We start from the raw sequence: 16,717 nt of genomic DNA, 5'->3' as shown, positions 1-16,717 counted from the left end.
TACACCCAAGTTTATTTCTTCTTCCATTAATTAGCATCTTTATGATGATTAAAATTTGACTGTGGCATAACTATAACAAAAAACAAACAAACATTCTGAACAAGAATCATATGGGCCTTGAAAAGTTAACTTTCTGTCTCCACTAAAGGTTGCCAGACCTACTGCATTTTTCCAGCATTTTGCTTTTATTTAATGTTTTCACAATCTGTGATATTCTGTTTTTGTAAGACCGAACTAATTTCTAAGCTTGACATATTCAACATTCTTTTAGACAGAGAACATATTTTCAGCTTCTCACCTTCTTGATTGATGTACATCAAATAATGTGTCATCCTCATCATCATCTTCCTGATCTAAAGGCTTCATTTCCATGTTTTCAAGATTTGTACTCAGTACACCATACTTCCGGTTCTTTCTGTGAATCTTTCTTATCCTAGAAGGAAATGAGAAAGTTATTATAATCATCTCATACAGATCACAAAATACCAGCAGTTAATTTTAGTAATGCAGCTTGTTTTGGAGGATGACATAATACAAGGAATTCTGTCGTAGTAGTGAGAAATATGACTGTTCAATTTTGCAGAGTATTTGAAAGTTCAACAGCAATTACTATGTCCCATCCTGTCGCCGCTATTATATTAACAACTTGTCAACAAAAGGTCACAGAATGTACTCAGGGTGGAGGAGAATTTCAGAGTCAAATCGCCCAGACTGATTCAGTAGCACTGCTACTCAATGAGCCAGTAAGATCCCAAAGGGACATGGTTGACAGGTTGAAAGAGCCAACAATGGGAAATTAAAAGACCTCATTATCACCAATTTAATTGATAGGAGTATCTGTCCATCACTGTGTTGGTCAGCATGACAACCACACAGAGCTTGGAACAGGTCTGTTAAATAGCAATATTACTGTCGTAGAATGATATTCAGGATGGATTTTATGTCATAAAACGGGGCAGCCGTGAGTCACTTTGTATCAAAAAGCAGTAGCACAACCATTATACCACAATCCACGACTTCACATTCCAGCATACCTCCCACTCTATTATCATTAAGCTATAAGCCCTGCCTGAATGAGTGTGTGTAAAATATGCCGGACAGCACTAATATACCTTAGAATACTAGGTGAAAATAAGTAGTGCAGATGGTGGAGATCAAAATCAAGATTAGAGTGGTGCTGGAAAAGCTAAGGAGCAGGAAGATCTACGTTTGGGCAAAAGCCCTTCATTAGGAACCTGAGAACGCTGCCGACACTCTGAAGATACACTACAGGATTACATGCATGTTAGTGATATATTTATACCAATGGATTTGATCAAAGCTCAGAATCCTGTCAAACAAGCAATAAAGCAGGTAACAACACGTCATCAATATCTCTACCTTCAATTACAACAGAGGTTAGCACACAAGCAGAAAAGACCAGATTGAAGAGTTTGCAACTACTTTAACCAGAACTACAAACTGGACCTGTTTCCTCAAAAAGTCCTATCCATCATTATGCCATTCTTCCGACAATTAAATTCACTTCACCTGATGTTAGAATCAGTTAAAAACAATGAATAAAAAGGAAATGTTATGGGCTCCCAACAACACTCTGACTTGTAGAGATGAAGACTTGAGCTCCAGAAATAGTTACGTTATGGCTAAACTGGTCCAGTATTGTTACAACAGTGGCATCTATCTGACAAATAAAAATTTCCAAGTAGGTCACGTCTACTAAATGGACAACTCCAATCTAACCATCAGCAAAGTGATAAATGGCATTGTTAATAGTGCCATCAAGAAGCACTTACACTTAAAATACCTGTACAGTCTTCAGATGTTCAACTTGGATTCCAGCAGGACCAAGGAGCGCCACATCTAACTGCAGCTTTGCCCAAACACAAACATCAAGGCAACATTTGACAGACTGGGACGGAGCCCCAGCATAACTTAAGCCAATGGAAAACCATGCTCTGGCTAGAATACAAAGACGGTGTGGTTGCCAGAGGCAAACTTCTCACACAGGGGATGCTGGAGGAGTTTGTCAGGCTGGTGCCTGATGTGCAACCAGTGCTAGGTACTTAAATGAATAAACTTCCCTCCATTATAAGATTCGTAAGCCGATGCAAAATTCATGCTGTGGCTAAGCCTTGGTGCCTACATCAGTGGATGAGTGTTCCAAACACCTTCATGGAGATTAGAGCTTAAGTTCTACATGTCTTCTTACCTGCTGGCTCTCTATTTATTTTTTAATTCTGGTTTTGTAATCAAGGTAGTGCTCAAGACTGGTGACTTTACACACTTTTTACTGTACTCACATATCTTATGTAATAATAAAATCTAATTTTCCAACATTATATTCCATCTGCCATGTTTTCACCCACTCTCTTAGCTTATATGTTCAGATTGTGTCATCATAACCATTTGCCGTCTTATCTATTTGGGTCATCAGCAAATGTTGCTATAGTATATTCACTTACCTCATTCAAGTCATTGATTTTGTAAATAATTCTTGCCCAGCACCAATCCTTTTGGCAGTTCACTGGTTACAAGTTGCCATTATTTATGAAATTTGCCTCATTACACAGCACCAGATGCAAAACACCCTGATCTATGGTTGGACCAATAACAAGTTGTTTTGTAAAATTTTCCTGAACACAGGCTATGAACTCTTCCTCATAGCTACCTCTGCCAATCTAACCATCCCAATCTACATGATGATTACAGTCACTTGGGATTAATGCACCACCTCCTTTACATGCCCTTATTATCTCTTTATTTATTCTCAGTCCTACTGAATAGCTACCATGAAGGGGCCTATAGACCACTCTTACCATTGTCATATTCTCCTTCTACTTATTGCCTTCAAACATGTGGACTCCACATCTTTTGATCCAAGGCCATTTCTTGCTATCATACTTATTCCATCCTGTACTAACAGTGCTAACCCCATCATCCTACCTTTCTACTTGTCCTTTCAGGAAGTCACAAATCCCTGAATATTTAGTTCCCAGCTTGACTGCCTTGTAACCACATCTCCATTACGGTTCAAAACATTTTGGTTAACTTGTACTTATGCTATTAATCCATCTACTTTGTTTTGAATACTAAACACATTCAAATAAAAGGGCCAAACAAATAAAAGCCATCAATTTTGCCTCTTTCCCATTTATTCCCCCTTTGTTCATATTTATTGCTGTTTTCTATGTCTGTACACTCTTAACTTTCTGTTCCACTTTGGGTATTGTTATCCAAATAGCTTCCCCGTAATACTCCTCTTGGAAGACAACATTTCCTCTTATACCAGTACTGGTGCCAGTATCACAGGGACTGAAACCCATTCCGCCCATACCAATTTTTAAGCCTCGTATTTAATTGCTTGACTTTATATACCCAATTCCAATTTGCCTGTGGCTATGAAGTAGTAGTCCAGACATTATTACTGATTAGCCAGAAATGTTTCAGCTTCGATACGTTCACATATACCATTAAACTAGTGAAGTATGAACATACATAGACTTTTTTAAAAATGCTTTTACTTAATGAGAGGATTACCAGCATGATACTAGGAACTATGTATTTGTTTCAGCTACAGATAACTTGTTTCTAACTTAAGTTCTAACAAAACCTCAGGACTACTAGTTAGTGATTTTTGTTCAAACTGTCAGCTTTACTTAGAATTGTACTGGGCTGCTGAATGGACGATAATGATTGTTACTTAATTGGACACAAAATCTAAAATGTTGCCTCATCTTCATGCATTCTAAGGTTCATAAAGACCATATTAGGGATATCTTCATGTACCTTGTGATGATGTACATGCATTACATGATGAATATGGTGGACAATTTAAAAACGTCTTTCAAGTTGTTGAGATCATCACTCTTATTTTTTTCGTTTTGATTTGGAACCAAGCTCAATTTGAGAATCAAACTTCGAAGAGCAGCTTGTTTTGGAAAGGAGAAAAGAGCAAACAAACTGATGTTTGTTTATGGGAACTGGACTGGAAAAGATAATTGCTGACGAGTTAGTGTCCCAAGAACACAATGAAAGTAGTGACACCAAGTTTGCGTATAGACTTAGAGTGGCCCTGAAAATTTATGCATTCATGTCACAAAAACATAATAGCTCTATGTTAAATAACTGTCAGAAAATCAAAAAGGTTAATTCTCTTTTAAAATGGAGTATAATATAAATTCTGCAATTGTTCACTTGTTAAAATCTTTGTAACCTTCGTTAAAATTCAGAAATATGTTATCGAGAAACTGTCAGTAACTTGGGGTTGCCGTTTAGCACAACTGTCTCTTTCTTGGTCCTTTGCTTTTTATCCTCAACTTCAGTGGTGTTCATAATAAAAACTGATTTTCTTAGTTTAGGCCCTGGAGGCTTGAGATTCCATTCACCACCAACTTTAAAAAAATCTTACATATAAACAGAATTTAATGTTTATTTTTAATAGTGGGTCTAAATATTGAAATTCATAAGGTTTGTAGCTCAGGTTGAGTTTTAGGGTGTAGGTTTGCTCGCTGAGCTGTAGGTTTGATATCCAGATGTTTCATTACCTGGCTAGGTAACATCATCAGTGGCGACCTCCAAGTGAAGCGAAGCTTTTGTCTCCTGCTTTCTATTTATATCTTTCTCCTGGATGGGGTTTGTGATGATGTCATTTCCTGTTCGTTTTCTGAGGGGTTGATAGATGGCATCTAGATTTATGTGCTTGTTTATGGCGTTGTGGTTGGAGTGCCAGGCCTCTAGGAATTCTCTGGCATGTCTTTGCTTAGCCTGTCCCAGGATACATGTGTTGTCCCAGTCGAAATGGTGGGTTTTTTTTCCAATCCATGTGTAGGGCTATGAGGGAGAGAGGGTCGTGTCTTTTTGTGGCTAGCTGGTGATCATGTATCCTGGTGGCTAAATTTCTTCCTGTTTGTCCTACGTAGTGCTTGTGGCAGTCCTTGCATGGAATTTTATAGATGACGTTGGTTTTGTCCATGGGTTGTACTGGATCTTTTAAGTTTGTTAGTTTTTGTTTGAGAGTGTTGGTGGGTTTGTGTGCTACTAGGATTCCGAGGGGTCTCAGTAGTCTGGCTGTCATTTCTGAAACTTCTTTTATATATGGTAAGGTGGTTAGGGTTTCTGGCTGAGTTTTGTCTGCTTGTCGTGGTTTGTTCTTGAGGAATCTGCGGACTGTGTTTTTGAGTATCCGTTCTTCTTGAATATGTCGTACAGGTGGTTCTCCTCTGTTTTTCGAAGTTCGTCTGTGCTGCTACTAGCTTCATGATATTTTCATTGGTAATTATCAAAAACACCAAAATAGAGGAAGTCGAACAATGATCTCATTCGATGTAACAGCACTGTTCACCTCCATCAACAATCGACCTAGCAAAGGAAACACTCGCCACACATTTAGAACAGACCATCACACACACACACACACAAACCACCAATCACATTACCAACAAAAACATCGTGAAGCTAGTGGACCTGTGCCTCACCACCCACTTCACTTTCAACAACATAGTCTACAAACAAACCAATGGCACACCCATGGGATCTCCGCTATCAGGATTCATAGCAGAAGCGGTAATGCAAAGGCTAGAACAAAACAGCCCTACCAACCATCAAACCAAAAATCTGGGTCCGCTATGTAGATGACACCTTTGTCATCACAAAACGAAACAAGATAGAAGAGACATTTAACATCATCAACAACACCCTCACATGCATAAAGTTCACCAAGGAGGAAGAAACTGACAACAAACTCATTTCTGGACGTCACAGTAGAAAGAAAGGACAAGGGAGAATTACAAACCTGCGTATACAGAAAACCGACAAACACTGACCAAATACTCAACTACACCAGCAACCATCCCAACACACACACAAACGAAGCTGTATCAGAACACTATTCCAATGAGCCACCACACACTGCAGCACAGACGAACTTCGAAAAACAGATGCGAACCACCTATACGACATATTCAAAAAGAACGGATACTCAAAAACACAGTCCACGGATTCCCCAAGAACAAACCACAACAAGCAGACAAAAACACAGCCAGAAACCCTAACCACCTTACCATATATAAAAGAAGTTTCAGAAATGACAGCCAGACTACTGAGACCCCTCGGAATCCTAGTAGCACACAAACCCACCAACACTCTCAAACAAAAACTAACAAACTTAAAAGATCCAGTACAACCCATGGGCAAAACCAACGTCATCTATAAAATTCCATGCAAGGACTGCCACAAATACTATGTAGGACAAACAGAAAGAAAGTTAGCCACCAGGATACATGAACACCAGCTAGCCACAAAAAGACACGACCCTCTCTCCCTCATAGCCCTACACATGGATTGGAAAAAAAACCCACCATTTCGACTGGGACAACACATGTATCCTGGGACAGGCTAAGCAAAGACATGCCAGAGAATTCCTAGAGGCCTGGCACTCCAACCACAATGCCATAAACAAGCACATAAATCTAGATGCCATCTATCAACCCCTCAGAAAACAAACAGGAAATGACATCACAAACCCCATCCACGATAAAGATATAAATAGAAGGCAAGAGACAACAGCTTCGCTTCACTTGGAGGTCGCCACTGATGATGTTACCTAGCCAGGTAATGAAACATCTGAATATCAAACCTACAGCTCAGCGAGCAAACCTACACCCTAAAATATTGAAATATTTTCTGGTTTAGCCATTTTTCTCAATGACTGTAAAATGGCAGATATGAAATTGACGACACGAGAGTCATCTCGGCACAGCTGATTTGCTGAACTCCACACAACTAGAAATAGAAAAACAATACAATATGGATTACCAATAACAAACACAGCATATAACAAAACACCCAAATTTAACAATCCCAGTGCAAGATCTAATATTCTCAATAGAAATCAGCTTACTGCAACAGACATTTCAGTGGCATGCAGCTGGACTGGCTCAGAATAATATGATGTAAGCTGGGGCCAATATATTATCTTTCCATATCACATTTCTGCCTAATGCCTGATGAGACGGTTTTCTATTGCACACAAACTGCAGCGAAGCTGTGAGAGGAGTTAACTACTCGTTCAGAGGCCATTGGTTAAAGACATTATCTTAAAAATTAAATGCCATTCGTACTAGGTAGCTTCAATCTTGCTTACATCCCAAATACATTTTCAGGATATGTGCATGACTAAAGTGCCTATCCTCACACCATTTTTTCACGTCACCTGAGCAAATCCTCCCCAGAAAATTAAAAAGAGCCCCTTCACTAGTTCAACAAGCTAGGAACTTCCTCCATTCCAAGTACATCACAGAGGAGGTGCCCTTGACATTAAGGGCACATTTCACTAAATGGGGCATCAAGGAGCCTGAACAAAACTAAGATCAACAGAAGCTGCGGAAAACTGTCCGGTGATTGGAGTCACACCTAGCACAAAAAGACCAAATGAATTTCCACTCATTATGGATCAGAGGTTGTGATGTTTACCAACAGCACAGTGTTTCGTACCTTTAACAATTCCTTGGGTACTGAAATAGCCATGTACAAACACAGCAAAATCTCGACAATATCCAGACTTCGGATGACAAATGAGAAGTAACATTCATGTCACACAAGTGCTAGGCAATGACCATCTCCAATAAGACAATCTACCTATTGTCCATAGATAGTCAATGCCATTAATTGGATGCCAACTATCAATATCACAGGAATTATGACTTCTCATCCCCTGTGACTTAACAGGGAGTCAAAGGCTATGCATCTTAAAATGATTCCCTAAAACCCGTACATCATGTATAATGTACTGGTCAAAAGTTTGATGGAATACTCTCCATTTGTCTGCATGACTGCATTTCCAACAACATGCAAAAGGCTTCAGGTCATCCTGGACAATGCAACTTGCTTAACTGGCACTACATCCACAAATATTCACTTCCATCAAATGATGCGTTTGCACAGAAATTCACTAAAGAGCCTTAGACATAACCTTCCATCACACAAACGCTATCATCTAGAAAGAAAAGGACAGCAGGTACATATGAACATTACAACCCTGCAAGTGAATTGCCAAGCCACTCACCATCCAGACTAGGAAATTTATCACCATTCCTTCAACATCACTATCAAAATCCTGGAAACGCCTGTCCAACAGCATTGTGGCTCTTCCGTAGCAGATGGACAGCAGCAGTATTAGAAAAGGTCTCAACGAGAAGAATAAACCATTCATAGTTAACAAAAGATTGTCAAGGAGAGTATCCAGTCAAAGGCACACAAAGCGACAAAGATAAATGGGAAATCAAAGGATTTTGAGGAACCAGCAGCACATAACTTGAAAGCTAATCAAAACAAAAAAGTTATTCATTCATGAGAATTGGCTGGAAATATAAAAGCAAACAATAAGTGTTTCCATTGGTATATAAAAAGAGAGAATCTAAATTAAGTGAAAGAACTTTGGAAGATGCAAGTTGGAAATGAATAACAATTAAACCAATATTTTGCATCAGTTCCATGGTGGAAGACACCATAAACATCCCAAAGATAACAGATAAGCAAGGTGCTAAGGGGAGGAAAGATCCTGTAACAGTCTCTACCATGAGGGTCAAAGTACTTCAAATTAATGGAATTAAAGTCACCAGGACTCGATAGCCTGTATCCAAAGACTTTAAAGGATGCTAAAGGATGTCGAGAGAGTTGAAGCATTGACCAAACGATTCCAGAGCTCAAGAGATTCTGAGAGGGGTCTAGCAGATTGGAGTACCCCCAATCGAATGCCGTGAACAAGAAGCAAGGGAAGAAATTATGAACCTTTTAGCCTAATATCTGTTGTTGGCAGAATATTCAGAAATGCTTAACACGGAGGGTTGTGTTTCAGACTGGAGCCCTGTGACTAGTGGTGTGCCACAAGGATCGGTGCTGGGTCCTCTAGTTCTTGTCATTTATATAAATGATTTGGATGTGAGCATAAAAGAGGTATAGTTAGTAAGTTTGCTGATGACACCAAAATTGGAAGTGTAGTGGACAGTGAAGTTTACCTCAAATTAAAACATGATCAGATGGGCCAATGGGCTGAGAAGTGGCAGATGGAGTTTAATTCAGATAAAGGCGAGGTGCTGCATTTTGGGAAATCAAATCTTAGCAGGACTTATACACTTAATGGTAAGGTCCTAGGGAGTGTTGCTGAATAAAGAGACCTTGGAGTGCAGGTTCATAGCTCCTTGAAAGTAGAGTCACAGGTAGATAAGATAGTGAAGGTGGTGTTTGGTATGCTTTCCTTTATTGGTTAAGAGTATTGAGTACAGGAGTCGAGATATCACGTAGGCCGCTGTTGGAATATTGCATGCAATTCTGGTCTCCTTCCTATCAGAAAAACGTTGTGAAATTTGAGAGGGTTCAGAAAAGATTTACAAGGATGTTGCCAAGGTTGGAGGATTTGAGCTATAGGGAGATGCTGAACAGGCTGAGGCTGTTTTCCCTGGAGTGTCGGAGGCTGAGGGGTGACCTTATAGAGGTTTACAAAATTATGAGGGGCATGGATAGGATAAATAGACGAAGTCTTTTCCCTAGGGTCAGGGAGTCCAGAACTAGAGGGGGTAGGTTTAGGTTTAGAGGGGAAGATATAAAAGAGACCCAAGGGGCGACTTTTTCCACACAGAGGGTACGCGTATGGAATGAGCTGCCAGAGGAAGTGGTGGAGACTGTTACAATTACAACAACATTTAAAAGGCATTTGGATGGGTATATGAATAGGAAGGGTTTGGAGGGATATGGGCCGGATGCTGGCAGGTGGGACTAGATTGGGTTGGGATATCTGGTCGGCATGGACGGGTTGGACCAAAGGGTCTGTTTCCATGCTGTACATCTCTATGACTATGAGCAAAACAGAATCAACATGGTGTTCCACAAGGCAAATCAGTTTTGACAAATTTCTAGAGTTCTTTCACAAATAATAGCACAGTTGATAAGAAAACTAGACGTCCAGAAGGCATTTGATAGGGTGTCACATAAAAGGTTCATTGAGTGTGAGCAAAAACTTGGCAACGGAGTTTAACATAATACAAGGTCATGCACTTTCATTTTCTTTCCAATCAAAAGGCAGATTATTTAAACTAGAGAGCCCCAAGAAAAGTGCAATGCAGAGGGATCTGGATGTTCTTGTACATGAAACAAAGTTAGCATAACAAATATATAAGAAAGCAAATGGAACTTTGCCCCTTATTGCTATGAAGTTAGAATTTAAAAGTTGTGAGGTCTGTAAGGGTATTGGTGAGAAACCACTCCCGAAGTGCTGTATACAGGAGATATACTGGCATTGAAAAATGTCCAAAAGAGATTTATCATGCCGATATCTTGGACGATAAGTCAACCCCTTTAAGAATAGCTAAACAGGTTAGGAGTTTATTCATTAGAATTTAGAAGAACAAAGGTTGACCTTATTGAAACACAGAAGAATCTGAATGTTCCGATGAAGGTCACTGGACTCTAAACGTTAACTCTGCTTCTTTCCCTAAGCACTGCCAGAGTTTCTCCAGCACTTCATGTTTATCCTGTCAAGTCCTCTCAGAATCTTAAAAGCAAAACAGGGAGATGTTTTTAGTAATGGAGGAAATCGAACTGGGGGCATAGTTACAGATTAAGGGGATACACATTTTAAACTGATGTGAAGACAATGAGTATCTAGAATTCTTTATCCCAGAGTGTTGAAGGCTAGACCACCAAGTACTTAATCAGGAAGCACATAAACTTTTCAAATATCAGGGAGTTGAAGGCGATGTTGCACTGGCATGAAAGAAGAGTTGAGGCCTGAGGCAGATTAGCCATGATCTAATTGAATGATGGAACAGACATGAGGGGACAAGTGGCCTGTTATTATTTATTGTTCTTATGTACCCAGAAGACAGCTCAACTCCACCTTCTGAAGGGCAAATAGAGAAAGGCAACAAGAAGCCCATACATCATTACTTTTTTAAAAATTAAGTAAAGAAACTACAACATTGGATAGGAATTTCCCAAGATGAGCAAATTGAAAAAGGAGAGATTTGACTCATGGAAGAAAAACTACTCTTAGGTCATTAGACAAAGAGGAACAAGGCAGGTATGTATTATATTATTACTGCTTATTCACGGGAAAAGAAAAAGTTACACACACAATTATTGCATATTTAATGTTTTGTATGAACAAATAGTTTAATATTTCAAAATCAAAAGCTGCTCCAAGTTTTAGCCCTGAACAATGTGTGTGTTTTGTGGGTTCAACATAAAAACAGAGAATGCTGGAGAAACTCAGCAAGTCTGGCAGCACCTGTGACAAGTTAAACAGAGTTAACATTCAACCCAAAGACCTTTTTCAGTACCAACATCCGAGGTTTCCTAAACAGTCTTTGGAGATGAAAGGTTAATACTGTCTCTCCAAGATGCTGCCAGACCTGATTTTCTCCAGTATTCTGATTTTACTTCAGATCTCCAACATAGCGCAAAAAAAAATATTGCCTATTTTCAACATTCTTTTTCTCTTCCACAGGCTATGAGTCAGGATTTATCAAAATTAAGCTACATCAGTGTACGTAAGAGACACATTGAAATTTTAGTGCTTACATTTTGTGGGAAAATTTATACCAACTGATTTCAGTATCTTAACAAGATTACTGCCTTTAATTTCTCTTATTCCTCCAACCTATAACAAAATTAACAGATGCTTCAGTCAAGTGTGACAAATTAATCTTTAAACTGCAAGCAGATTCAGAGAATCTGCAGATCACCGTGTCAATTGATTTGGAAAGATTACTTCTTACACTGAAATAGAAACATTGAAAATAGTAGTTAGTCTTTCAAGCCTGCTCCACTATTTAATGAGCAAGGCTCATCATCCAATTCAGTACTCTTTTCCTGCTTTGTCCCCATACTCTTTGAGCACTTCAGCCCCTAGAACTATATCTAGTGCCTTCTTGGAAGCATTTGATGTTTTATCCTCAACTGCTTGCGACCCCTGGTTCTGGGCTACTCACCATCAGGTACAATCTTCTTGTTCCTGTCTAGTCCTGTTAGAATTTTGTAGGGTTCTATCGGATCCCCCTCCCCCACTCCCCAATTCAGCTAAACTCTTACAAATGTAGCCCTAAACAATCCAGTCCTGCTCTCTCAGGAATCAGTCTGTTACACTTTTGCCCTCCTTAGCCAGAACATCCTTCCTCAAATAAGGAAGCCAAAGCTGCAGACAATATTCCAGGCCCAGTATCACCAAGGCACTGTAGAATTGCAGCAAGATATCCCTGCTCCTGTACTTGAATCTCCTTGCTATGGAGGCCAATATAGCATTTACCTTCTTTACTTGCATGCTTACTTTCAGTCACTGGTGCACAAGGACATCCACATTGGGAAATGCCAAGGTGCAATGCAATCTAACACCATTAAGATAATAATCTGCCTGTTTTTGCTACTATCCACATTATATTTCATCTGTTATACAATTGCCCACTAACTCAACTTGTCTAAATCACACTGAAGCATCTCTACGTTCTCCTCAATTTAATATCCCGCCCAGCTGTTGACTGAAACCTTGGATATATTACATTTAGTTCCCTCATCTAAATTAGTATATGTCAGAAATAGCTCCGGTCAAACTAATGCTCCCTGTGGTACCCCACTCGTCATTTTTATGAGGCAGACAGTGACCTATTTACTTCCTGTCTGTTGACCAGTTCTCTGCCCACGTGCGTACACTACCCTCAGTAGCAAGCACTTCAATTTTACATGCTAATCTCTTATGTGTGACCTTATCAAAAGCCTTCTGAAATTCCATGTAAGCCACACCCACTGGCTCCTCTTAGCAACTCGACAAGTTACATGATAGGGAAAAAAATTCTAACAGTCAATAAACCGCTGTAACATTAGGATATAGCATTCATATTTATCATAGATTTTTATAAATTATGATAAATTGTGCTCTAGATATATCAGCAGAGTTTCAACCAGTTAGACTTGTTTGCATTCTCAAATTTTTGTTCACAGAAGTTGCTAGTAGTGCAAGTTTAAAACTGCAGCAAAGGCAACAGTACATTTGGCACTCTGATGAATTCAAGAAAAACAATGTGATATATTGCTATAACTAATATTATAAGATTAAAAATGAACAACTGGAGGACAGAGAAGGAAGATGAATTTGAGTGAGTGAACGCTACATCAAATTAGAGGGAAATAAAGAGAAAGGAAGAAAGAGTGACAATACCACAGAAAAGATTGTAAATAAAAGGTGTGCTCTTGGAATAAAAGGGCCAGTAGCAACATGGATACAAAATTGTGATTTGAAAAAAACTTGCATTGTTGGTACTTTTTGAGAACTTGTGTTTGAAGGTTTGTGAAAATTGGTCCATTTGACATACTGAGGGATCACGGAGATCTACTTTTTCCTTTAAAGGTCTCTGAAAAGACAGTCTGGACACTATTTTACAAAAAAGAACACAACGGAAATGGAGACGCTGAATAGGCTAGGGCTGTTCTGTCTGTAGCATCAGAGGCCGAGGGGTGACCTTATATAGGTTTATTATATAATGAGATGTATAATAGGATAAATAGACTCCACCTGCCCCCCAGATTGGGGGAGTCCAGAACTAGAGGGCATAGGTTTACGAGAGAGCAGAAAAGGTTTAAAAGGGACCTAAAGGGCAATTTTTTCATGCGACGAGTGGTGTGTGTATGGAATGAGCTGCCAGAGGAAGTGATGAAGGCTCGTACAGTTACAACATTTAAAAGGCATTGTGATAGGTACATGAATGGGAAGAGTTTAGAGGGATATGGGCCAAGTGCTGGCAAATGGAACTAGACTAACTTAGAATATCTGATTGGCATGATCGAATTGGACTAAAAGGTCTATTTTCATGCTATACATCTCTATGGCTCTATGACATGACGTAAGCTAACTGCTTCAGCACACTGAAAGTCACATGTCTGAGTTGATGGCTGTTAGAAGTGTGACTATTTGATAAAAGTTTGGGGTTTACCTAAAGTATAGCCTGTGAAGAGATATGATGCCTTGCTCAGCCTGTACCATTTGCTGAAAAATCTTCCTTTGGATTTATATGAAAATGGAAAAGCTATTCCACTCAAAAGACTTCTTGAGGCTTCCTCTCAACATCTTGAGTGTGTTTCCAGTGAGTTGTCTGTATGTACAAGGCCACCAGACTGAAAGCAATCTAGATCATTTCACATATTAACCTTTCATTGGCCAAAGTAATTGTACATTCTCGCACAAAGTATTTTTTTCTATAGTTCATGTCTTCAAAGAAAAGGTTCCTTGTTTTAAATTATTTTTAAGTTGTATGTGTATGTTGGGGCATTTATAAGGGTAAATATTAATACTTTTATATTTAAACTGTACAAAACTTGGCAGCATTATGAATACTGAAGAGGATAGTGTAGAACGTTAAGAGGACAGACAACTGTACATCTATGTCACATCTCTGCGACTCGATGGAAGTGTGAAGTGATTCATTTTGATACAAAGAAAAAAAAGACTGTATAAACTAAAAGGGTACAATTCTAAAGAGGATTGAGGAGCAGAGACCTGAGTGTAAGTGTGCATGTGTCATTCAAGGTGTCAGGACAAACTGAGAAAGTAGTTAACAAGCTATAATAAGTTCTGTGTGTTATCAGTTATGGGATAGATAACAACAGTAAGGAGGGTCTTTTAATTTTGTATAATGTGCTGGTTCAGCATCAACTGGAGTATTGTAACCAGTTCTCAGTGCTGTGCTTTATTTGAATGAAGTGAAGGTATTTTAGAAAGTGCAGAAAGGATTCATGAGGATGATTTCAGGCACGTAGAACTTCAGGTACATAAGCAGTTTGGAAAAGTTGGAAGTTTCTTTTGAGAAAAGAAGGTCGAGAGGAGATTTGACAGACATACAGAAAATTGTGAGGGCACAGAATAAATATGGAGAAACTGTTCCCACTAGTAGAAGGATCAACATTGAGAGAGCACTGACATGAGGCAATTGGTATATCAATAATGGAGTAAAAAGGGAGAAATCTTTCTCGAGGAGAAAGTGAGGACTACAGATGCTGGAGATCACAGCTGATAGTATGGTGCTGGAAAAGCACAGCAAGTCAGGCAATATCCGAGGAGCAGGAGAATCACCATTTCAGGCATAAGGCCTTCATCAGAATTTTTTTTCTGGATAGAGTGATGATCTGGGATACACTGCTTGTGTACTGCAGGTGGGTTCAATTCAGCTTATTCAAGAGGGAATTGGATTATCTGACATTAAACCTGCGCAGGTACATAGGCAGAAGATGGGGGAAATAACATGTACCAGGGTCGAAATATTTGAGCTATAGGAAGAGGCCTAATAGGCTGGGGCTGTTTTCCCTGGAACGTTAGAGACTGAGGGATGACCTTATTGAGATTTTTAAAATCTTGTGGGACATGGATAACTAGACAAGGTTTTTTTCCCTGGGATGGGAGAGTCCAGAACTAGAGGGCATAAGTTTAGGACGAGAGAGGAAAATTGAAAAAGGACCTAAGGGGCAATTTTTTCCACAGAGAGGGTGGTGCGTGTACAGAATGAGCTGCCAGAGGAAGTGGTGGAGGCTAGCACAATCACAGCATTTAAAAGGCATCTAGATGGGTATATGAATAAGAAGGCTTTAGAGGGACATGGGCCAAGTGCTGGCAAGTGGGATTAGGATAGTTGGTCAGCATGGACAAATTGGACGGAAGGGTCTGTTCTAAGACAATGATACCAGGTGAATTACTCATTCAGGTGTGGCACTGACACGACAGGCTACAAGGCTTCCTTCAGAGCTGTTATGATTTTGAGATTTGCTCTTATTATTGCAGACTTGCTAGTTGTCCCCAGTCCATCCTGTGCTACTAACAGTGTTAAGATGAAGCAGTAACATGGCTGTAGATGGGAAACCCTCTCCCTCACCTGATGGTCCTCACCACGAAGTACACAACCACCAAGGCGGTGACAGCGACGAGCACATAGAGAGCCCGCTGGATCATCATTGTCTGTTCATCAGCAGGCACATTGCTGTTGTACTCGCCGTCCTTGATGGGTTTACCTCCGGCCGCCATGCCAGGACTGCTCCCGTTGTTGCTGCTGCTGTTATTGCTGTTTACTTGCTGCACAGGGACCTTGTTGGGTAGGTTTTCTTGCATCCTCCCGTACGTCTTCGAATTGAACACCGCATCCGCGGCCCACATCAGCGAACACAGCCAAAGCAACCGAGGCCCCAACAGCCACATGGCAAAACCGCGGCTCAACCCGGGTGCGACTCCAGCTCCGGCGCGAGGCCCAGTTCCCGCTCGAGGCCCGGCTCCAGCGCGAGGCCCAGCCTTTAACCGTTACTGAGGGAGCGCGAGCACTCTGACAGTCATGCCGGACGTGGAGCCGCTTGTTTATTTCTCCAGAGAATCCGCCACGTGGAGAACAAACAGGACATCATGGAAATGCGGACTGGAATACAGTTTACTCCCGGACTGGAGTTTACTCCTGGACTGGAATACAGTTTTCTCCCGGACTGGAACACAGTTTACCCCCAGATTGTAACACAGTTTACTGCCAGAGTGGAATAGAGTTCACTCCAGACTGGAACACAGTTCACTCTGGACTGATTAGATTCCCTACAATATGGAAATAGGCCCTTCAGCCTTTCCTAAGTCCACACCAACCCTCTGAAGAATAACCCTCCCAGACCTATATTTACGCCTGACTACAGGCAAATTTCCATGGCCAAT

The 16,717-nt window shown here is 40.2% G+C and overlaps 1 protein-coding gene across 1 annotated transcript in view; it reads right to left on the bottom strand.

Moving 5' to 3' along the window:
- Positions 1 to 16,415, bottom strand: part of LOC132823308 (membrane protein FAM174A-like) — a 35,975-nt gene extending 19,560 nt beyond the window's left edge. Inside the window, exons 1-2 of the mRNA XM_060836981.1 lie at positions 15,906 to 16,415; positions 299 to 433 (exon numbers count right to left, since the gene is read on the bottom strand). Coding sequence (XP_060692964.1) covers positions 299 to 433; positions 15,906 to 16,225 — 455 coding nt within the window. The 5' untranslated portion in view covers positions 16,226 to 16,415. The remainder of the gene's footprint in view (positions 1 to 298; positions 434 to 15,905) is intronic.
- Positions 16,416 to 16,717: the final 302 nt, after the last annotated feature.

Source organism: Hemiscyllium ocellatum, chromosome 2 (assembly GCF_020745735.1).
Source record: "Hemiscyllium ocellatum isolate sHemOce1 chromosome 2, sHemOce1.pat.X.cur, whole genome shotgun sequence".
NCBI classification, from domain to species: Eukaryota; Metazoa; Chordata; class Chondrichthyes; order Orectolobiformes; family Hemiscylliidae; genus Hemiscyllium; species Hemiscyllium ocellatum.
Note: the sequence above shows the minus strand (reverse complement) of the source record. Positions and strands in the feature narration are given on the sequence as shown.